Genomic DNA, 23,923 nt, shown 5'->3' on the forward strand with positions numbered 1-23,923 from the left:
GGAGTCTAGCAGTGCCCTAACAGGAGGATTTCAGGTTAGACAGGAGATCTTAGGAGCATTAATTATCATACAGGATATTAAACGCGTGCTGTTTTAACTAACTGCATGAACAGAGGAAACTAAAGCGTGAAGGGATGGAATGAGCTACTCAAGGCCAGGCAGCCAAGTAGAAGTCCAATGGGAATGACAAGCCAGCCAAACACTCCTTCCATAGATCTGATGCAGGGGCATCTTTGGTATCGCTTCTCATGACGTGATGCTCACTCACCGGTTCAGCTGGTATTTACTGAATGCTATTAGTACTTTGCTAGGTGCTGAGAATGGGAAAAAGAAATCTCAAGAAATGGTCCCTGACTTCTACAAACTTACTAACTGGCTGCCTTATGATTGGGAGTTTAGTGGCAAAGGAGTAGACACAACAAAACATCTACTATATCACATTCTCCTCTAAAACACCCTGGGAAAAAAGAAAAGCAGGTTTGAAGGGAAGTTGCTGTCTGCTGATCAATCTCTTTGCCCTCAGAGTCTGCAACCTAAAACTGCAAAGAAAATTTCAAGCAGGGATTTTTAATCTAGATGCCGTGGTCCTTAGAGGGTCAAGAGATGGACTTCAACTAGACTATGAACTATCCCCCTGAAATTATATGCAAAACAATGATTATAAATATGTGTTTTTTTTTCTGGGGACAGGATTTACAGGTTTCATCATTTTCAAAGAGGGCCAAGACCCAGACACCCTGTCTGGAGCTACAGAGCTGCCCCTACAGCCTTAGGGAACCAAATCAGAGTTTCACCTTAAGTTGTTACTAAACCTCAGGTATGCATATACTCAACGGGTGATGACGGATTCTTAAATGTTCATATGCTGACCAGCAGATTCCCTCCCCTCGTAACCCTTGGAAAGTTTCATGGATCAAAGGGAACACCCTGTATATAGTACAGGGGTCCTTAACCTGGGATCAGTAAATTTCCTGAAAGTGAATCCAATTCAATTCTGTATTTAAATACATTTTTCTGGGGGGATGGTCTAAACCCTTATCAGAACTTCAGCTGAGTCTATAACACAAAGTTAAGATTCTAAATGTGGATGTAAAAACTGCGTGGTGGAGGCGTCTGACCTCTATCTTCACAAGGGGGAGAGAGGATCACCATCAGCATCAGCCCAAGGCTGATTCCTGTGAAGCAGAGGTCAGACATACCTCCTCCCTCCAACCCTTTTATCAATTCTGACACCAGCTATCCCTCCCACAGTACTCTCTACTTCTGTGCTAGGTTCAATAATTCATTGCAATGGCCACACAGAACTCACAGACAATACTCATAATTATGGGGTTAATTAGGGAAGTAACAGGTAACAATTCAGGATCCGGAACCACTCAGGATATAGTTCTTTGGTCAGGACAGCTTCTCGACCATGCCCGTAGGCAGGCCTCTCCCTGGCCCTCCGCCCTCTCGGCTCTCAGCCCCTTGGGCCGGTCTGGCCTCTGCCCTGCTCGGGCAAGTGTTACAAAGCTCTTTAGCTCCACCGATAAAAGCCCAGAGGCACCCGTCTCCTCCAATAAGCCTCAGCTCGAAGGTGTTCAGCTCTCTAGCTCTGTGAGTCAGCAAGCCTAGCTCTGCCAACAAGTGCCCAGAGGCACCCCACTCCATCAGCAAGCATCCTCCTGAAGGTGCTTGGCTTTCTCACTCTGTGGGCTGGGAAGCCCGCCGCACCATCTCCTGCTGGTCTCCTGGTTCTGCTGCCTCTGCTGCCGCCATTCCTCCGCCACTGCTTCTCGCTGTTTCTTACCATCTTCGGTATTACAGCTTTCAGTCTCCTGGTTCTTGGAGGTTCTCAATACAGAAATCCCAGGTCCAAAGGACACACCCCACTCCTAGCTCTTCTTTCTTGTTGGTAGTAAACTGTCCACCTCTGGAATGGCTCATTTTAAGCCTAATGGGGTGGCAAAACTGACCAATCCCCTTGTTAGGGTTCTATACATCTTATTTGCATGGTCCCACCCTCCCCACAAGGGTGCCATGCACCTTACTTGCATTATTAGCAAGCTATCCAATTCCCTTGGTGGGCCATGAGCACCTCATTCGTATAACCCCACCTAGCTATTTGGTGGGAGTTACAAGACCATGGCAAGAAAGGCATATAAAAGCGATCCATTGACCATAGTGGATCTGCCTGAAAAGAGGACTCTTACTTTGGTATGTTCAGACACGTCCCAGAATTCTACAGAATAAGGACGGGTGAAGAGAATTCCATGTCAGCTCCCTGTAGAGGTTTAGGCCAGATCCTCATTCTAACCCACAGTCCATTCTAGAATCTTTCTTGCCAGAACCTTGCTTGAGTGCTTAGCTGATAACAGCTAGTCCACCCTAGACTGTATCTAAATGCTGGATTGGCTGAGAAGTCCAAGAAAGTCACCCATAAAAGTACATATGTTGTAAACCAGCTTGGGGTTACCTGGGGTCTAAAGATCCAGGGAACCTATAGATGAGCATCAGAGGGTCTGTGAACTCCCTGAAATTGTATGCAAAGACTTTATGTGTATCCTTCTGAGGATAGCTTTCATCAGATGATCAAATCATGAGCCTAATCTTCTCCTCCCGCCAAACAAAAAGGTTAAGAACCTCAGACTTGGTACAAATAGCCCTCACTGGACCTAATGTTCCCACTAACATCTACCAGGGCTTAGGCCCCAGGAAAATTCTGGCCAGGCAATAAGGCTCCCTAGAGATAAGTCACTTACCTTTGTACGGGGCACAATGTTGAGTTCCAGTTTTTGGTCCACCAGGCTAGCCCCTGCCTCTGAGAGATATCCCTGGTTGAGGACAAGGCAGTCACGGCCAAAACAGCAGGGACAGCATAGTTTTTGCAGCCACTTGGTCCACTTAGGATTAAGGTGCCCATATGGCTCTTCATTCTTGGGTTTGAAGACAGCAATGATCTTCTACAGAGATAACAGAGTAAGAGTAAGGTAAAGGCAAGTTGAGTAAAGAAGACCCAAGACCAAGTCAGCAGGTACCTAGAAGAAAAGCAGAGGGCATAGGCAGAAAATCCTCACTTACACTCATACACAGGATTCTCCCCAGCTGGTAAGGAAAAGATATCAGCTCATATGTGCAGGTAAGAAACCCACTGCTAGAACCAGCTGTGACCTAAGAAGGTGCCAAGTCTCCTTATTTTTCCTGGCTGCTTCACTTGTCCTTCTCTCTTCCCTCATTATCAATACCTACTTCTAACTTTGTGCTTCTAACAAACACGGTTAATGGATTTCTGCACTTCTAGAAGCAAGATATAGACGCCAACACAGTGGCAGATCTTGAGTCACTGGCAGCAATCTTATGCCAATACAATGCTGCTTCTTTCCTCCCAGAAAGGCAATCTCACCACACTGAAAGTATTGAGGGCTCTAAAAAAACAGTAAGGAATTAACTTACTTAATCATGGATCATGTGTATGTGTGTGTGTGTTCTTATCCCATTTATCCTACAAGACCTTATATTGTCTACCATAAGTTTAACACCATCAAACCCCAATTCCCAAGGTTGGGAGGTACAAATGTACACAATGTTGCTTTGAATCAATTATGTAAAGACTCAAATTATCAACTGAAAGGAAATAAAAAGGGTATTATGGAATGAAGTTAAGAAAATTCTTTCATCAATGGCTGATTTCCTCTATCAGCCTTACTATCCCTCTGGGTGTTAACAAGACCTTGAAATAAAAAGTTCAGCAATGACAAACTAAGAATGCAACCAGGGAGGAAAATCAAAGCAGGAAAAAGAAACTGCTACCTGGCAAGAATGGGGTTCTCTTAAGTAATCCGATAGGCAAGAGACCAGGACATGAGGTGCCACAAAGATTAAATTCATCTTCTCTAGCCGACAGTAATTTAATGCTCAAAGATCCTTGGAAATATGGGAAGCTGCTGCAACCTACAACTATGGCCTTCCCTCCTGAAGGTTTCTCTCCCCAGATCAGTCAGCCTCTGAGGGTGTTTTAAATTTATTTCATTTCCTCCAGTCCCCAAGCAGCTAGTGATTCAAAGAAAGAAAAGCAAATATGCAACCCAAGTGATTCATCTTCCTAGCATATGATTCTCCCTCTCTCCTCATCCCATAGCCAACTCAAACTGGTCTGGGTCATAGGATATTACTCTGTGGGTGTCACTTCCTGAATGGCAGGTCGTAGCAGAAAACATACACTCATCTGCCTGCATTAAGCAAGTACTCATTAGGAATTGGCAAGGTACCTGTCTTTAACAATAATTGGTTAACCTTGAAGGTAGTTCCTTCAAGAAGCCTTGCAAAGATCTGAGATGGCCAAGAGAAATACTGAACTCCCCTCTTCCCTACAAAAAGAATTAATTTATTATTAAAGATAAATAAACTTATTTATTCACTGGAAAAAGTAAAATGCATACCTTCCTATCATAAGTCTTCAGAATTATTTTCTTATCCAAAGAAGCTAGCAAGAGGCCTAATAATCTTTCTGCCTTTGCTCCGCTGGAGTTCCAGGTTCTAGCAACACAGCAGCAGTAACAATGGGCTTACCACTCAGAGAATGACTGATGAGTCCACTATAACTCCTTGAAACCACAGGGCAACGTGAGTAAGGCATATCCCAGAACGTAAGAGTCAGTTCAACTGAAGCATAATGCAGAGTTCAGTACGCTAGTACCCAGCAAAAAGAAGACCAAGACATTCCTACTACTAGCATTGGCTGAAAAATACGAGACCTGAGGTTTAAATAGTTCTACTTAAAGAAAGTAGAACTTGATGACCAAGGTTGCAGCCAAGGGTCATTTATAGACTAAACTCTCAAACTTCTCAATTTCTTCCCACCATATGAAGCAGTTCATTGACTCTAAAAACATGAACACAGTTACTACGGCATCTCAGTATTACAGGGGTTTCATTAACGAACACTGTCTGGACTGGACTGGACGGATGGGGGAAACAGTAGGGCGGAAAGCATGGAGGAAACAGTGGCAGTACCAGAATATTTAAAGAGGACAGGTTCAAGGCTGGCAATCTGTAGACGGGAAGGAAGGAGAAGCAGGGTTAAGGAACTTGTTTTAAAGCTAAATTTGCATAGTAAGCACAGTTTTTACTTAGACTGCTATTTGGGAAGATTAAAACCTATCCATGTCACCTCTGATGCAACCACTGAGAGGAAGAAAGGGACAAACAAGAAGTACCCTTCAAGGCTAAGTTTAGGCCTCAGTTCAATTCAATCCCATTAACATTTGTTCCATCTCTAGTTTGTGCAGGGTGCAAACACTCAGCAGGTTTCCAAAATATACAACAAACTGCCTCTGGCCAAATTTCCAAAGCTAATACTCACTTTATGTAATCAATTATGTTACTGAATAATCGAAAATACCCTCCTCAGCTTAGGGTCATGGTTTCATGGGATATTCCAGTCAATTGCCCTAATGTTGATTTTGGTGCTTCTTTCTACCCCCTAGTTCATTGCATAGTGCCTAGGGTCTTGTCTTAAAAGCCTGGGAGTGGGCTACCCAAGGTACAATCGGTCTCTGTTTGCTGCGAGCACCAGAGGAAGAAGGAGAGTCAGGAATCACTAGAGGAAATGGAATATATACCTGTACCACCACGACCAGAAGAACAGGATGGTGCCCGGGTATCATTACTGAATATTTAGCTCAAGAATTCTACAGAAGAACCCAGAAGATCAAAAAGGGGAAAATGAGGAACGCAATTTCATATTCTCATGGAATCCTGAATTTCTGGAACCACTGAGACTGGAAGATCCCCTGAAACTCTTACCCTGAGGACATCTTTAAACCTTGAACTGAAACTATTCCCTGAAGTCATCTTTGAACCATAGAACAGTTTAGCCTAATCAGAAAAGAATGTCTGCATAAAGCATTATACTCTGTTGAAGAATTATATGTCATCAAATTGGCAACAGGACTCAAAAGGATAGGTGACAGGCTTAGGGGTACAGTGAGTTTGTGTTAATGATATTGAAATAGTTTGGAAAAGGTTGTTGAGAAAGGTGGTACAACTTGAAGAAAGTAACCAATGTCACTGAATTGTATATGCAGAAATTGATGAACTGCTTGCTTTGTTGTGTAAATTTTCATTGAAAATAAAAATAATAATAAAATTAAAAAAGAGAAGAAAATAATACTGTCCTCGTTCATAGGGAACAAACTCCAAAACGACTCAAATAAAAAAGACACCCACCAGTATTTGGCTGTGACGGGAAATGACTACTGCCTAATTTTTCTTATCATCCTCTCTCCTCTTTAATATAGTTTCAATTCCTTTGTCACATCCAGGAGAAAGCCTCAGTTTGGTGCTAATATTTCTAAAACACCTTTTCTTAACACGACTTACAAATTCCTCTTTTGACAAAGGAGGTGAGATGCAGGTAGCCAAGGAGCTGCAGTCCATGGAGTTGGGGATAAAAATAGAACAGCACAGGAGGAAAGAGGCCACTCACTGGCTGATGTCAGGACCCACAAGCAATTACTGAAACCTGGAGCGCAAACGGTTTCCTGTGTCTATCCAGCAGCCACAAGAATGAGGGTTTTATGCTGAAACAGGTCCTTTCCTTGAGGAACCTAAAATCTAAGGCAGTTCAAGCATATCACTTATCTTGTACGAACGGTGCAATATGCAAAAATAACCTTTAATAAAACAGTTTTTTATGCAGTTGGGACCTCTCAACCAAGAAGTTTGGTATCTCTCAATCAACTAGACTAATAGTTTTCAAACTTTTTGGTCTAAAGATCCCTTCGTACTCTTAAAAATTAAGCTTTTGTTTATGTGGATGAACTCAATATTTGCTGTATTAAACATTACGATGAAAATTTTGAACTATTAATTCACTTAAAAATAAAAATAAACCCATTACATGTTAGCGTACATGACATAATTTTATGAGAAAATAACTAGTTTGGCTCTGAGGAGCCAATATGGCTGTCAGATACACCATGCGGTCCCTCTACAGAAAGACCTGAGAAACCAAGTGAGACAGATGCAGATGACAATCCTGGAACTCTGAACATCAAAATGAAGGATAAAGAATTGAATTGACTACTGGCCTGGTTGAGAATGGAGGTCTCCCCAAGACTACTGCCCTGAGATACTTTTCAAACCTTGAACCGAAACTTGTGAGATTACCTTGTACCTACATAGCAAATTGGCTCAAAAAATAATGACTAGCACCTGTAAATACCATACCCCTTTAAAAAATCATCTATATAAGACCACACAGTCAACAATTACTTTAAGACAAAGATGAGAATGCAATGCGGCAGGGAAACTACAATAATAGAAATGGAACAACTAAAACAGAAATAAGAATGTTCACACATTGTGAAGAATGTAGGCAATGTCACTGAACAACCTGTGTAGAAATTGTTGAATGGGAACATATACTGTTGTGTAAACCTTTACTGAAAACAATAAAATATTATTAAAACAAAACAAAAAAGAATTGAACACCAATTGGAAGTAGAATTTGTACAAATGCAGCAGATGAGGAGTGATACAGAGCGGAAGTGGCCCACTGGCCATCCTGACAGAGCATGACCATCTTGAGACAAAGCCATTAGCAACCCCAGGTGAGGAACACAGGAAGGCCAACTTCATGGAATTCCCAATAAGAGACAGAGAACTGCGTAGACATACCTGAAGTGAAACAAGGTGAGCAGAACAGACCCTGGATCTAAGGAGGGAAAGTACAGGAAGGAGGGCAAGAGCTCCAGGGATCCCGGTGTCCACAGACTAGGACGGGAACCAGGACTCAGAGACAGTATACTCACCAGTGGTAGACCCTGATCATTAGGGGTGTGTGGCACACACAAAATAATAGATCCATAGAGTGTCAGAGAGAGGTTCCCCACCTGACCAGAATCCAGGAAGTCCACCCATCCCCTGCACTTGGTCGGGGCAAGGTCCTGTTGGCTGCAGCCAATGCGAAGTATCCAGACAACCATATCTGGTGATCAGAGGGACACACTCTCCTCCCCCCACCCTCCTGATCATTAGCTGTGGAAAACCCCATACCCTTGCCACCCCATTCACCCAGGAACCATAATAAGCTTCCTCTTCCCCTTTCCACCCAGCCCTGTCCGCCATCCCCCCTGCCCACCTGACGAGCGGCAGTGATCATGCTCCTGAGCTCCCACACACCAACCTAGCAAGCACATTCCTGCCCACCCCCTGCTCATCTGCCACCACCCCTGCCAGCTGACCTAGCAGCAGCAGCAAGCACACTCCTGTGAGCCTGCTCACCTGTTACCTACCCCCTCACCCCGCAAGAGACAGACAGCATGTTCCAGCGCGTCTACTTACCTGCCACCCACCCCCACCTGCCAACCTGGCCAACAGCAAAAAGAGCACTCCTGCGCTCCTGCCACCCATCCCCACCCACTGACCCAGACAGCAGCAGAAAGCACACTCCCACGAGCCTGCACACACGCCACTAACTCCCACCCACCACAGAAGAGAGCGTGCTCCTGCCCCTGACCACACCTGTGCCACTGGATGGAGGTCAGGTGGTGGCCAACACCCAACAGCCCACCCTGCAGGACCAGGAAACAGAGACCTGCCCTCACACTGTCAGCTTCAGCCCCACCCACCTATACAGGTGGTGAGCATTCCTGTGCTGCCAGACTAGTGACCAGTAGGGCATGCCCACCCTGCCCACCCAGGTATATTAAAACAAAACATAACAAAAAATCAAGATGATGCAAACTAACAATCAATCAATAAAATGAAACCTTAATGCCTTGGAGATTATAAACAATATGAAATCACCTAAAGAAGCAGGGTAAAATGGCTCAAGCAAGTGACCAAAATAAAGGGGTAGAAAACCTTCCCGAGGAAAAAATGGTAATGGAAATACATGATAAGGAATCCAAAAGAGTCATATATAGGATCCTCAAAAAGATCAAGGAAAACACAGACAAAACCAAAGAAAACACAGACAAAACTCCAGAAGAATTCAGGAAAGCAATATAAGAACAAAATGACAAAATAAACAATTAGAAACCATACAAAAACAGCAACTAGAAATCCAGAAGATTAATAATAAAATAGAAGAAACAGATTAACTTAATGGAAGGACACAGGAGTAGAATTGAATCAATGCATGACAATCGACAAAATAGAGGATAAATCCCTTAATACTAATTTGTTTGAGGAATGATCAGAAAGAAGAACGAAGAAAAATGGAGAAAGCCTAAGAGTTATATGGAACACAATCAAGAGGAATAATTTACATGTGATTGAATTCTAGAATAGGAGGAGACCAAAAAAAAAAAAAAAAGCACAGAGAATTTTTGAAGATTTGCTGGCAGAAAACTTCCCTAATATCATGAAAGATGAGAAAGCTTCTATCCAAGAAGCTCATGGAACCCCATACATGATAGACCCCAAAATTAAGTCACTAACACATATCATAATCAAACTTTCCAAAACAAAAGGCAAGGAAAGCAGCTTACTGTAAAAAAGGAGCTCAGTAAAAATGAAATCTCACCCACAAAGGGGAACCAATTAAGGCTATGTTCTGATTTCTCAGCAGAAACCATGTAAGCAAGAAGCCAATGGGATGACATATATAAAACCCTGAAAGAAAAGAACTGCCAACCAAAAATCATATAGCCAGCAAAATTTGTCTCTCAAATACAATGGTGAAACTAGGGCATCCCCAGATAAAAAGAATTTAAGGTAATCTGTAAAAACCAGACCAACCTTAGAAGATATTAAAAGAAGTTCTTCAGACAGAGAACCAACAACATCAGACAACAACCTGAGATTACACACAACAGTATCACCCAAATAAAGAATTCTCAAAAGTAAAATACAGATACAAAACTGAAAACAGGAAACCAGAGACATCAATTTGTAAATGATGACAACTTCAAAACAAAAAGGGGGAATAAATGGTATAGTTATAGAAATTCCATAGGGACAGGATGTCAAGACGGTATCAAGAAATAACCGACTGCACAATACTGGGGAAGTCAGCACAACTTTTTACAAGGCAAGGTCACGGATGCTCCAAAGACACATCCAAACTCCCTGGGGGACCGAATTGCTGGGCTGAGGGCCGTGGGGACCATGACCTTGGGGAATATCCAACTGAATTGGCATAACGTAGTTTATAAAGAAAATGTTCTAAATTCTACTTTGGTGAGTAGCATCCAGGGTCTTAAAAGCCTGTGAGTGGCCATCTAAGATACTCTACTGTCTCATCCCTTCGGGAGCAAGGAAAAATGAAGAAAACTAAAGATACAAGGGAAAGATTAGTCCAAAGGACTAATGTACCATACCTACCATGGCCTCCACCGGACTGAGTCCAGTACAACTAGATGGTGGCAGGCTACCACCACTGATTGCTCTGAGAGCGATCACAATAGAGGGTCCTGGACAGAGCTGGAGAAAAATGTAGAACAAAATTCTAACTCACCCCTCATCACTGGTATCCATCAAAGAGTGTTTCTTTCAGTGTGTAAACCTTTTCTTGACTTTTTATAACAGTAGTCTTATATAAGATTTGTCCTTTTGCGATTGACTTATTTGACTTTGCATAATGTCCTCCAGATTCATCCACATTGTGAGACGTTTTGCAGACTCATCATTGTTCTTTATCACTGTGTAGTATTCCACTGTATGTACCACAGTTTATCAATTCATCCATTGATGGGCACTTAAGCTATTCCAAATCTCTTTGCTATTGTGAATAATGCTGCAATGAACATGCATGTCTATTCATATCGTGAATCTTTTTTCCTTAGAATATATACCCTAGGGGTGAGGGAGGGAGAATCGCTAACTAGATAGTAACTAAAAAAACCAAACCCATTGCCATCGAGTTGATTCTGACTCGTATGTGTTAATTTTGATGAAAGGAAAGGCAATACACAATATGGGGGAAGTCAGCACAATGTGACCGAGGCAAAGGAAGACACTGAGAGAAACACAAGAATAAAGGACAACTACGGTAAATACTTCCTTGTAGGCGTATGGATATTATCCTATCACTGACAGCATTATATTTCAGGGTAGATCTTGAAATGTTCTTTTTGACAATGAATGCAACACCATTCCTCTTCAAGTTGTCATTCCCATCATAGTATACTATATGATTGTCCAATTCAAAATGGCCAATACCAGCCCATTTCAGCTCACTAATGCCTAGGATACCAATGTTTATGTGTTCCATTTCATTTTTGACAACTTCCAATTTTCCTAGATTCGTACTTCATACATTCCAGGATGTCTGCCAACTATTTCTTCTCATTTTGAGTCGTGCCACATCAGCAAATGAAGGTCCTGAAAGCTTTACTCCATCCACGTCATCAAGGTTGACTCTACTTTGAGGAGGCAGCTCTTCCCCAGTTATCTTTTGAGTGCCTTCCAACCTGGGGGGCTCATCTTCCAGCACTATATCAGACAATGTTACGCTACTATTCATAAGATTTTCACTGGCTAATTACTTTTCAGAAGTAGACTGCTGGGTCCTTCTTCCTAGCCTCACTTAGTCTGAAAGCTTAGCTGAAACCTGTCCTCCACAGGCGACCCTGCTGGTATCTGAATACCGGTGCCATAGCTTCCAGCATCACAGCAACACGCAAGCCCCCACATTACAACAAACTGACAGACACATGGGGGATAACATCCATACGCCTACAAGGAAGACCAGTTAAAACTACTATTCAAATTTACGCACCAACTGCTAAGGCCAAAGATGAAGAAACTGAAGATTTTTACCAGCTTCTGCAGTCTAAAATTGATCGAACATGCAATTAGGATGCATTGATAATTACTGGTGATTGGAATGCTAAAGTTGGAAACAAAGAAGAAGGATCGATAGCCGGAAAATATGGCCTTGGTGACAGAAGCGATGTTGCAGACTGCATGATTGGCTTTTGCAAGACCAGTAACTTCTTCCTTGCAAGTACCTTTTTTCACCAACATAAACAGACTTCACCAGATGGAATACACAGGAATCAAATCAACTACATCTGTGGAAAGAGATGATGGGAAAGCTCAATACCATCAGTCAGAACAAGGCCAGGGGCCGATGGTGGAACAGACCATCAATTGCTCACGTTCAAGTTCAAGCTGAAACTGAAGAAAATCAGAGCAAGCCCGTGAGAGCCAAAATACAACCTTGAGTATATCCCACCTGAATTCAGAGACCATCTCAAGAACAGATTTGACGCGTTGAACACTAATGACCGAAGACCAGGCGAGTTGTGGAAGGACATCATACAGGAGGAAAGCAAGAGGTCATTGAAAAGACAGGAAAGAAAGCAAAGGCCAAGATGGATGTCAGAGGAGATTCTGAAACTTGATTTCGAACGTCAAGCTGAAGTAAAAAGAAGAAATGATAAAGTAAAAGAACTGAAGATTTCAAAGGGCAATTCAAGAAGACAAAGTAAAGTTTTATAACGACATGTACAAAGAGCTAGAGATAGAAAACCAAAAGGGAGGAATATGCTTGGCGTTTCTCAAGCTGAAAGAACTCAAGAAAAAATTCAAGCCTCGAGTTGTAACAGTGAAGGATTCTATGGGGAAAATATTAAAGGGCACAGGAAGCATCAAAAGAAGATGAAAGAATACGCAGAGTCATTATACCAAAAAGAATTAGTCCATGTTCGACCACTTCAAGAGGAAGCATTCATCAGGAACTGATGGTACTGAAGGAAGAAGTCCAAGCTGCATTGAAGGCACTGGCAAAAAACAAGCCTCCAGGAATTGACGGAATACCAACTGAGATGTTTCAACAAACAGATACAGCGCTGGAAATGCTCACTCGTCTAAGTTCAGAAATTTGGAAGACAGCTACCGGTCAACCGACTGGAAGAGATCCATATTTACACCTATTCCCAAGAAAGGTGATCCAATCGAATGTGGAAATTATCGAACAATATTATTAATATCATATACAAGCAAAATTTTGCTGAAGATCATTCAAAAGCAGCTGCAGCAGTATACGGACAGGGAACTGCCAGAAATTCAGGCCGGATTCAGAAGAAGTTGTGGAACCAGGGATATCATTGCTGATGTCAGATAGATCCTGGCTGAAAGCAGGGAATACCAGAAGGATGTTTACCTATGCTTTATTGACTATGCAAAGGGATTTGACTGTGTAGATCATAACAAATTATGGATAACATTTTGAAGAACGGTAATCCCAGAACACTCAACTGTGCTCATGAGGAACCTGTACACAGATCAAGAGGCAATTATTCAGACAGAACAAGGGTATACTGAGTGGTTTAAAGTCAGGAAAGGTGTGCATCAAGGTTGTATCCATTCACCATACCTATTCAATCTGTATGCTGAGCAAACACTCTGAGCAAACCAAACCCACTGTTGTTGACTCGATTCCGACTCATAGTGACTCTATAGGACAGAGCAGAACTGCCCCACAGAGTTTCCAAGGAGCACCTGGTGGATTCGAACTGCAGACCTTCTGGTTAGCACTGTAGCACTTAACCACTATGCCACCAGGGTTTCCCAAATAATCTGAGAAGCTGTACTATATGAAGAAAAATGGGGCATCAGGATTGGAGGAAGACTCATGAACAACCTGTGTTATGCAGATGACATAACCTTGCTTGCTGAAAGTGAAAAGACTTGAAGAACTTACTAATGAAGATCAAAGACCATAGCCTTCAGTATGGATTGCACCTCAACATAAAGAAAACAAAAATCCTCACAACTGGACCAATAAGCCACATTATGATAAACAGAGAAAAGGCTGAAGTTGTCAAGGATTTCATTTTACTTGGATCCACAATCAACACCCATGGAAACAGCAGTCAAGAAGCCAAACCACGCATTGCATTGGGCAAATCTGCTGCAAAGGACCTCTTTAAAGTGTTGAAAAGCAAAGACGTCACCTTGAAGACTAAGGTGCACCTGACCCAAGCCATGGTATTTTCAATCGCATCATATGCATGTGAAAGCTGGACAATGAATAAGGAAGACCAAAGATGAATTAATGCCTTTGAATTGTGGTGCTGGCGAGGAATATTGAATATACCATGAGCTGCCAAAAGAACGAACAAATCTGTCTTGGAAGAAGTGCGACCAAAACGCTCCTTAGAGGCAAGGATGGCAAGACTGCATTTTACATACTTTGGACTTGTTGTCAGGAGGGATCAGTCCCTGGAGAAGGACATCATGCTTGGTAAAGTAGAGGGTCAGCAAAAAAGAGGAAGACCCTCAACGAGATGGACTGACACGGTGGCTGCAATAATGGGCTCAAGCATAACAAGGATTTTAAGGATGGCACAGGACCGGGCAGTGTTTTGTTCTGTGGTACATAGGGTCACTATGTGTTGGAACTGACGAGACGGCACCTATCAAGAACAACAACACGGTAAATACTATAACATATACAATCCTGCAACAAAAGTAATAACAAACAATAGTTTATAAGTGGATACGTAGGCAGAAATGTATGCTAAACAGGTGTGGGAGATCGTACAGGAATGCGCTTGTGTGCATATAGAGACATGATTGTGGCTATTTCTACATATCTTTATATGTGCTATATGTATATTCATATATACAATAGAGCACATAGGAGGCACAGTTACGGAAACTTCTTAGACATAACCAAACACCTCATGGGACTAAGCTACTGAGTATGAAGGCTAAGGACCATAGTCTCAGCGGACATCTAGGTCAACTGGCATAACATAGTTCATAAAGATAATGTTACATATCCTATTTGTTGAGTAGCATCTGGGGTCTTAAAAGCTTGTGAGCAGCCATCTAAGGTACAACCATTGCTCTCTTCCCATCTGGAGTAAATGAAAGTGAAAAAAGACAAAGACTCAAGGAAGCAATTAATCAAAAGGACTAATGGTCCACATGAACCACAGTCTCCTCTATCCTAAGACCAGAAGAGCTAGATGGTGCCCGGCTACTATTACCTACCACTCTTACCAGGAACACAATAAAAGGTCCTGGTTAGAGAGGGAGAAAAACGTAGAATGAAATCCAAATCCATAAAAAAGACCAGACTTACTGGTCTGATAGAGACTGGAGGAACCCTGGAGACTATGGTCCTAAGATACCTTCTAATGGAACTAAAGCCACTCCCAGAGATTATCTTTCAGCCAAATGACAGACAAGCTTATAAGATAAACAATAACATCCATAAGGAACGTGCTCTTTAGAACAATCATCTACAGGAGACAAAGATAAAAAGGTAGGAAGGGACAGGGAAACTGGAGGAATGGAAACAGGGAACCCAGGGTGGAAATGGGGAGAGTGCTGTCCCATTGCAAGGATCACAACCAATGTCACGGAACAATCTGTGTATGTATTATTGAATGGGAAACTAATTTGCTGTGTAAACTTTCACCTAACGCACAATAAAAACTATTTTCAAAAAAAAAAGTTTTAATGAGAAGAATGGCGTTGTTTTGCATTTTTAGAAATCTCTTTAATGTCTGGTTTAATAGAAGACAGCTGTATTCTCATGTCTGTCTCAGTATTCAATGGGTTCCAATATCACATACCATGTAGCCTCTGGAAACAGCCATTGTATACTCATAACAAAAAGAGTAAAAATGGTAAATAAAGTCTTAGCGTGATTACAGAAATAATTTTGACTTTGTGGACCCCCAACACGGTCTCAGAACCTCCAAGGGGTCCCTGGACTACACATTTAGAAATGCTGTATTAGACGGAGGTAGGAGGGAAACATCAGCCCTTGGCCCAGCTATTTTGGCAGAGAAGCCCCGTTTATGTTAACTCCTACAAAACGGAGGGATGGGGCTCTTCCAAATACATGAGACCCTGAAAGAACACGGGGTTCAAATTGAATGTAGTGAAGAAGATTCAGCCCGTATTTATTTTCCTCCTCCACTGCCATCAACCCAATCTGTCTCACCCATTACAACTTGCGGCCTAGGACAGGGTTACAATGGGAAAATGATGGTTAAAATCACAAGACCTATATTTGTATATGATATACAAACTTGACTGCCTCTTAACATTTTAGTAAAATTTTGGAAGGCATAGGTAGTTGAAAGAGACACATTAAATATTATAACAAATTTTTATATTTGAAATATGGGCAAAGAAATACTCTATACCATTTTCATGACAAACTCGTGGTGGATGAAGTAGTTTTAAAAGGCTGAAAATTACTGATAAAAGCCAAATTTCTAGAACACGTGGGCAGTGTCTGTGTAAAATTTTGAAGCATGTCAAATATTAATTAGCATTATCTAATGAATTACTGTCCCTGGGTGGTACAAACGGTTAAGCACTTGACTCCTAACCAAAACGGTTGGTGGTTTGAACCCAGGAGCACCTTGGAAGAAAGGCCTAGCAATCTGCTTCTGAAAGATCACAGCCTTGAAAACCCTATGGAACAGTTCTGTTCTGCCCACATGGGGCTGCCAAGAGTTGGAATTGACTTGACGGCAACTAACAACAACAAATTACTGTTCTCGATAGTTAGGAGAGGTCTTATCAAAATTATACTATTTTTTGTTTTAGTCAGTGCCATGTAATCCAAAAAAGCCTAATGCAGATGTCAGTGGACATATAACTTAAAAATAAAACAAAAACCCTGATTGAGCTCCTACTAAGTATCAGGAATTATGTCAGGGGCTTTTATGTGTGCTATCTCATTTCAATCCTCTCAATAAACCAGTGAGTCACAGGATATTCTGTGATTCTTAGCAATACAGACGTCTAACCTTACTGGCCTCACAAACAGAAGATGCTAAAGAATACTTCTGTAGGTGAGTGAGCATGAAACCTCAAGAGCAGGGATGTAAGTGAGTAGGGGTAACTCGAGCACTCTCCACCGTGACTTCTGATCTAGCATTTTCCATCTCACTATTCCAAGTCCCCACTTGCTTACCCTGAGAGAGAAACCATCCTAAATTGGGAACTTAGCTCCAAAAGCAGCTGTGACAAAAACTGCTGGTTACCCCCAACCTCTTGTTCTTCCTTATTCCATGGACACAGGACCCGATTTTTAGTTAGGAACAAAAGACTACAGTCACTAGCTACCAATGCAGCTCAGACTGGACAATTGGATGTAAGCAGAAGGGTCTGATGCAATTTCTAGGCAGCATCCTTAAAGGGAAGGGGCATGCCCTCTTTCTCTTTCCTTTCTTCTTCCAACTGAATTAAAAGCACATAAGCCTTCCCTTGGAGCTGACGCCTTGAATTCGGACTTTCATCCTACTATACTGTGAGGAAATAAATTTATCTTCGTTAAAGCCAAAAAAAAAAAAAAGCACATAAGACGGCTGCAGCTTAAGCAGCCATCTTGGATCATGAGGTAGAAGTCACATGCTAAAGACAGCTGATCCACTGGATAGAAGGAGCCTGCATCCTTGATCAAGTGAAACTCCATGCTAGCCCTGAGCAGAGTGTAGACTTCTTCTATGAGAGCAATAAATGAACTCTTATTCAAACCATTATTATTTTAGATTTTCTGTCACACATAGCCAAGTAGAATCCTAACCAATACAGTAGCTGAAAGGAGAAACCAGTAATTTAGATGACCAACTAACTTTCTGAGGCAGCACAGCAAAGCAGTTAGGAGCATGAACTCTGAAGCTAGACCAGTTGGTTCCAAATCCTGCCTCTACACTTACTATCTGTGAGACTGTGGTAAATTGGCTATGTACTCTGTGCCTCAGTGTAAGGATCTGTAAAATGGGAACAATAATAGTACCCACGTCGGAGGGTAGTTCTGAGGATTAAATGAGTTATTATTTATGAAGCATCTGAAACAGTACCTGGCATATAGTGCAAGTGGTTTGGAATTGGCTGCTATCCTAAAGGTTGCTGGTTCGAACACACCCAGTTGCTCTACAGAACAAAGGCTTGGTGAACAGCTTCTATAAAGATTACAGCCAAGAAAACTCTACGGAACAGATCTACTCTGCAACACATGGGGTCACCATAAGCCGAGGGCCAACTTGACAGTAGCTAAAAACAACATCTAAGTATTTGTTAAATAAAACAAATAAATACATTTGGAGCAGGACCAAAGATGACAATACCAACTAGAGTGAGTCTGTGGACCAGTATGACCCACCAACAGCATTTAGAAGTAACTCTCTTCTCTAAATCTCATTTTCCTCAGAGGCAACGGGATGGTCACATTAGTAAGTTTTGTCAGGGCATCTGTGTTTTGACTTCCCCTATACAAAAGGATAATGTCCAGGAAATTTTAGAGACTGGGATCCTGAAAATCACCAAGAAACATATCCATGGTCCATCATTCTCTGTGGCCTATGTACTGAGGTGGTAGGGCTTTACCTGCCAGGTAGAATAGAGAGATCATATTACTGCCACCTGTCACAGCACCAGATCCCTTCTCAGCTGACCTGACACACTTCCAACGGAGCTGTAATGATCTCATGAAAGAAAAACAAAAATCTTCCTCCTGTTCCTGTTCCTATCAAAGATAATCTTAGCCCTGTCTTACATCATCTGGTTCTCAAATAAAAAAAATGAAAGCATCTTGCTAACAGTCAGACTTTTCAACACCCACCTTTCTTTGCTCTTAGAAGTGATGGTTCCCCTTTGAGCTTTCCATTTAACTTGCTGCTTCTTCATTTGGGAAACCCTGGTGGTGTAGTGGTTAAGTGCTATGGCTCCTAACCAAAGGGTTGGTAGTTTGAATCCACCAGGCGCTCCTTGGAAACTCTATGGGGCAGTTCTACTCTGTCCTATAGGGTCGCCATGAGTTGGAATTGACTCAATGGCAATGGGTTTGGGTTTTTTTGGTGGTTTTCTTCATTTGAGAGCAGAATTTTACTATCCCTTGGAAAGACTTACTACTTCTGAAACTTTCCCCAACTCAGTTTGTATTAAACTGAGTTGACGGCAGAATTGCTCTCTGGTTCTTCGTAATTCAGGGATGACTCAACATCTGGGAGAATAACCAGATCATTCAATGAACCTAACCAAGAGCTATTAATGGCAGCCCATCATGGCCACTCTGGACTCCTCTATCAAAAAAGCACACCACCAACCTAAAGAGGTGGAAACCCTAGTGACGTAGTGATTAAGAGCTATGGCTGCTAACCAAAAGGTCAGCAGTTCGAATCCACAGGCGCTCCTTGGAAACTATGTTGGGAGCAGTTCTACTCTGTCCTATAGGGTCGCTATGAGTTGGAATTGACTCAACGGCAACAGGTTTAATCTAATGCGTTAATACAGGAAAGATGCAGTGAAAGTTTGAGGGAACTTTGACACCTGTCATTTTAACAGTTACAACAATAGATTTTTTCAATTAACCAGCCACACACACCTGAGAACTTTGACAGGGAAGAAAAGACTTGATAATTGTTGATGCACTGTCCTTCCAATCCAAGCCCCGGCAGTGCCGTGGTTAAGAGCTTGGCTGCTAACCAAAAGGTTGGCAGTTCAAATCCACCAATTGCTCCTGGGAAACCCTATGGGATAGTTCTACTCTGTCTTACAGGATCCTATGAATCGGAATGACTTGAAGCCAATGGGTTTGGCTTGGTTTTTGGGTCTTCCAAATGACATCTCTGGTTTGATCTGAATCTGGTCTGATCGAGATCTATACCTTAAATTCTTCTTCAGTTATCAAGAATAAAGGTCACTCATTTTTCTGATGCTCTGGTCACTCCATACCCAGTTCCATCCCATCCCCACCCCCCTTTATACACACACAGGGGACAAAATAAAGGTCAGCAAACACTCTGCCTGAGTAGCTTAAAAGCAAACTGCTGATAGTCCTGGGAGAGAAATGAAAGTAAAAGGTGGCTGACAGTCCTATGTTTCTAAAATGCCACATCCTAAACTGAGGAACCATGAAAAAGCATTTGAATCACTTTCCAGAAGAAATGAGCAATAACCAGGGCACCCGCTTCAAGCGCAGATGAAACTGGTGAGCTCACTCACTCTACCATCAATGTCTGCCAAGAAGAGACCTGGGGCAGTGGCAGGAGACATCCCCACAACACGGAAGGCTGGAATTGAATCCTCAGAGCCCCTGACGGCTCATTCGTCTTCCTCAATGGACAGGGACACAATGGTTTTGGTCCAAAAAAGAGAAAATAGGCCCAAAGCCTCAAGTCTCTATGTCAACGACCGAGTAGTAGTCCCAGTAGTTTAAAGCTAAGGAACCTACTAGAAAGCAGCACTTCGTAGAGCGGCTCTGCCTAGAGGCAGATTGCCCCACCACACCGCTGGCCCCCTCTCCTGTATCTGGTCAGTTTCCTCTTTTCATTTTCCGCTCACCCTTCCCCCACCAAATACGTTCTGATTTATTTCTCCATTCCCCAGAGCTTACCCATCTTCAGTCCTCCACAGCACCCCAAAATCCTGCCGGGGCTGCGCACTGTGAAGTTTCTCCCTTTTGCAGCCTTTCAATTTCCTCTTCTCCCTCTGGCTGTGCGAAGCCCCAAACTCACCTGGACCGGCCCCCAGGATCCTACCCGCCCAGAACCCACCGGCTGCGTCCCCCACCCCTGCTCTCACCCCCTGAGGGTCCTTGACGAAGTAACTTCCGCTGGAGCCCTGGTAGATGCGCTCGGGAAAGATGGAGCGCTCGATGGCCAGCTCGGCCTGCCGCACTACCGCCTCGAACTCGGGGTCCTCGGGGAACTCATTCCGTTCGCGGTGGGCCTGCGCGGCGTGCGCCGCCACCACGGCCTGGTGGGCCAGAGCTTGGGCCTGCGCCATCACGGTTTGGGTCTGGCCCTGGGCCGCCGCGCCCCGGGCGCGATCCAGCAGTGGCTGCCGCTCCCGGTCGTGGCCCGGCGATCCCGGCGGAGAGGGGGCCGAGCCGGCCGCAGCAGCCACTCGGACCGCGCCCCCCGGCACCTGGGAAAAGTGAGAGCCCGAGACCGACGGGAAGGTGTAGTCCGGGGGTTGGACCCGCTCGGGGGACACCAGTGGGCTAGTCTCGTCCATCCCTCAGGCCGCCGGCTCCTGACCGGGCGCGCTCAACACAGCTGAGCTCGTGGCCAGGACCAATCCGCGACAGCCCCCACCCCCTGTCTGCCCAACCAGGTCGCGAGGCCTCTTTGGCACCGCCCCTACCCTTCCCTGTTTACTTGGCGACGAGTAAGTACCATCCCTCGCACTTGGGGGGGAACCAATCAGAACCAGCTCCAACGCAATCGCTCCCGCCCCAATTTTCTCCCGTCACCTTCTGTGAAGACTGCGCATGCTCTAGGAGCCAAACCTGGGTGGAGCACGTCCTCTGGCCCATACCATCCTATGCCCCGCCCTTAACTTCCAATTGGCTGACCCGAACGTCTTTGGGAGCTTTCGGAGCAGGCCTTCGAACTGTTTGATTCTGGCTCGAACCCCTGCTGAGAATTTGATGCTAATGCTGATGGTTAGGGACCAGTTCTGAGAATGACTAGTAGAGTAAACCCAAATGAACCGCAATCTAGTCAATTCTGACTTACAGGGACCCTGTAGGATAGAGTACAACTGTCCCATAAGGTTTCCAAGGCTGTCATCTTTAAGGAAGCAGACTCCCACATCTTTCTCCCACAGAGCGGCTGGTAGGTTTGAACCACGAACCTTTCGGTTAGCAGCCAAGCGCTTCACCATTGTGCTACCAGGGCTCCTTACTAATAGAGCAGTGGGTCTCAAAATGTATTATACATAAGAATCACCTGGGGATCTTGTTAAAATGTAGATTCTCATTCAGTGTATCTGGGGTGGAAATGCAAATTCTCATTGGGGGTTCGAACCAGTTTCTTCAATCTGAACCCGTTTCAAAACAGTAATCTACATAACCAATCACTCATTTATTGAGTACCTACTATGAACTGGCTGTGAGACTGAAGAAATGTAATTTTTGTATCCATTCACTCAATTGTGCATCTGTTCATTAAATATTTATTGAGCACTTACTATGTTCTAAGTGCTGGGAGACAGCAATGAACAAAAGAAAGAAAATTCCTGCTCTACCTCCATAAAAGGTTTTTGAAAAAACCTGCACTTAGGCACCTTACACAAGCCTCTGGTGCAATTGTTCAATGCTCATTTGTTAACTGAAGAAAGACGTGGTTTCATAAAGTTCCACAAGGTAAAAGGCCAAGCCTGTTGTATTTGCTGCTGTAACCTCAGTGTCTAAACACAGTGGGCGCTCAGTACATTTTTATTAATAGAAGGAAGGAAGGAGGCTATAATCCCTGTCCTCAGCCTGAGGACATACAGCTATCTGAGGCACTTAAAGAGAAGGAGCTGAAAACACTCTAATAGAAGTTCACTGATTGGGGAATGGGGCTGGAGTGTTAGCAAAGGCCTTAAGTGGGACTTGTCCTATGAGCTGTACTGAGGAAGACTGGATTGGATCACCAGGGGACAGGAAAAGAGCAAAGAAAAGAGGGCACACCAAACTGAGGGAGTCTCCTGAGGAAAGGAAGAGAAAGGTTAGCGCATGTAGAGAACAGATAGTAACCTGCTTCATTCAAGGGGAAATGGGCTTGGGCCGAGTTACCAAAGACCTGAAAAGCCACACAGAGAGGATGCCTGGCACCTGAGGGGCCATGGATAGCTTTAGAGAACAGCTCTGGAACAGGGAAATGATGTAGAGCAGGACAACCCTGGATCCAGGCACCAATAAGTAACTCTGGAATGAGTATGGGTAGCATCTGAAGCAGGATGCATAACTGGAGTAATTACATATTTAAATCCGGGGAATAGTGTTTCAGTCAAAAAAAATTTAATGTAAATTATGGGCTTCAGCTAATAATGTAACAATAATTTTTTAACTTTGCTTTAGGTGGTTTCCAAAGCAAATTAGTTTCTTATTAAATAATACACATATTGTTTTGTGACATTTGTTGCCAGCCCTGAGACGTGTCAACACTCCCCTTCTTGACCTTGGGTTCCCCATTTCCATTCGTCCAGTTTTCCTGTCCCCTACTGCCTTGTCCTTCCCCTGACCTGGTGTGCCCATTTAGTCTCATATACATGGTTGAGCTATGTGTATTATTGTTTGTTTTATGGGCCTGTCTAATCTTTGGCTGAAGGGTGAACCTCAGGAGTGACCTCAGTATTAAGTTACAAGAGTGTCCAGGGGTGTTTCAGTTAAAATTTTATACTAACACTACCTTTTAAAGTTTGCAGTATGATGGTTACAAGCATGGGCTTAGGAATCAGAGAAATTTGAGTTTAAACTCTGGTTCCACGATTATTATTTTGGATAAGTTACTTAACCTCTTGAAGTCTCAGTGTCTTCATCCATAAAGTGGGAATAATCATTCCTACCTGCCTTTTGTGTCCCAGCCAGAGGTGATCTCTTGGTATCTGTCATGGATTGAATTGTGTACCCCAAAAGTATGTGTCAGCTTGGTTAGGCCATGATTCCCAGTATTGTGTGGTTGTCCTCCATTTTGTGACTTTCCTATGTGTTATAAATCATAATCTCTGCCTGTGGTTAAAGAGGGTTAGGGTGGGATGTAACACCCTTGCGCAGGTCACATCCCTGATCCAGCATAAAGGACGTTTCCCTGGGGTGTGGCCTGCACTATCTTTTTATCTTACAAGAGATAAAAGGAAAGGGAGCAAGCAGAGAGTTGGGGACCTCATACCACCAAGCAAGCAGCGCCGGAAGCAGAGCGTGTCCTTTGGACCTGGGGTTCCTGTGCAGAGAAGCTGCCAGTCCAGGAGAAGATCGATGAGAAGAACCTTCCTCCAGAGCCGACAGAGAGAGAAAGCCTTCCTCTGGAGCTGACGCCCTGAATTTGGACTTCTAGCCTACTAGACTGTGAGAAAATAAATTTCTTTTTGTTAAAGACATTCACTTGTGGTATTTCTGTTATAGCAGTACCAGATGACTAAGACAATATCATTCATCTCTTTTAGCCCCTGAACTTCAAATTATGGTCGTGGAGTAGGTCCTAGATTTAGAGTTTTCCCTTGAATTCTAAAATTTTTTTTCTCTATG

General features: G+C 43.3%; 1 protein-coding gene across 1 annotated transcript in view; it reads right to left on the reverse strand.

Moving 5' to 3' along the window:
* The window catches only part of PI4K2A (phosphatidylinositol 4-kinase type 2 alpha), a 36,620-nt gene extending 15,647 nt beyond the window's left edge, over positions 1-20,973 (reverse strand). Inside the window, exons 1-2 of the mRNA XM_003409197.4 lie at positions 20,491-20,973; positions 2,742-2,942 (exon numbers count right to left, since the gene is read on the reverse strand). Of these exons, the coding sequence (XP_003409245.1) occupies positions 2,742-2,942; positions 20,491-20,925 (636 nt within the window). The 5' untranslated portion in view covers positions 20,926-20,973. The remainder of the gene's footprint in view (positions 1-2,741; positions 2,943-20,490) is intronic.
* Between the last annotated feature and the right edge of the window lie 2,950 nt (positions 20,974-23,923).

The sequence above is a fragment of the Loxodonta africana genome, chromosome 16 (genome assembly GCF_030014295.1).
Source record: "Loxodonta africana isolate mLoxAfr1 chromosome 16, mLoxAfr1.hap2, whole genome shotgun sequence".
NCBI lineage: Eukaryota > Metazoa > Chordata > Mammalia > Proboscidea > Elephantidae > Loxodonta > Loxodonta africana.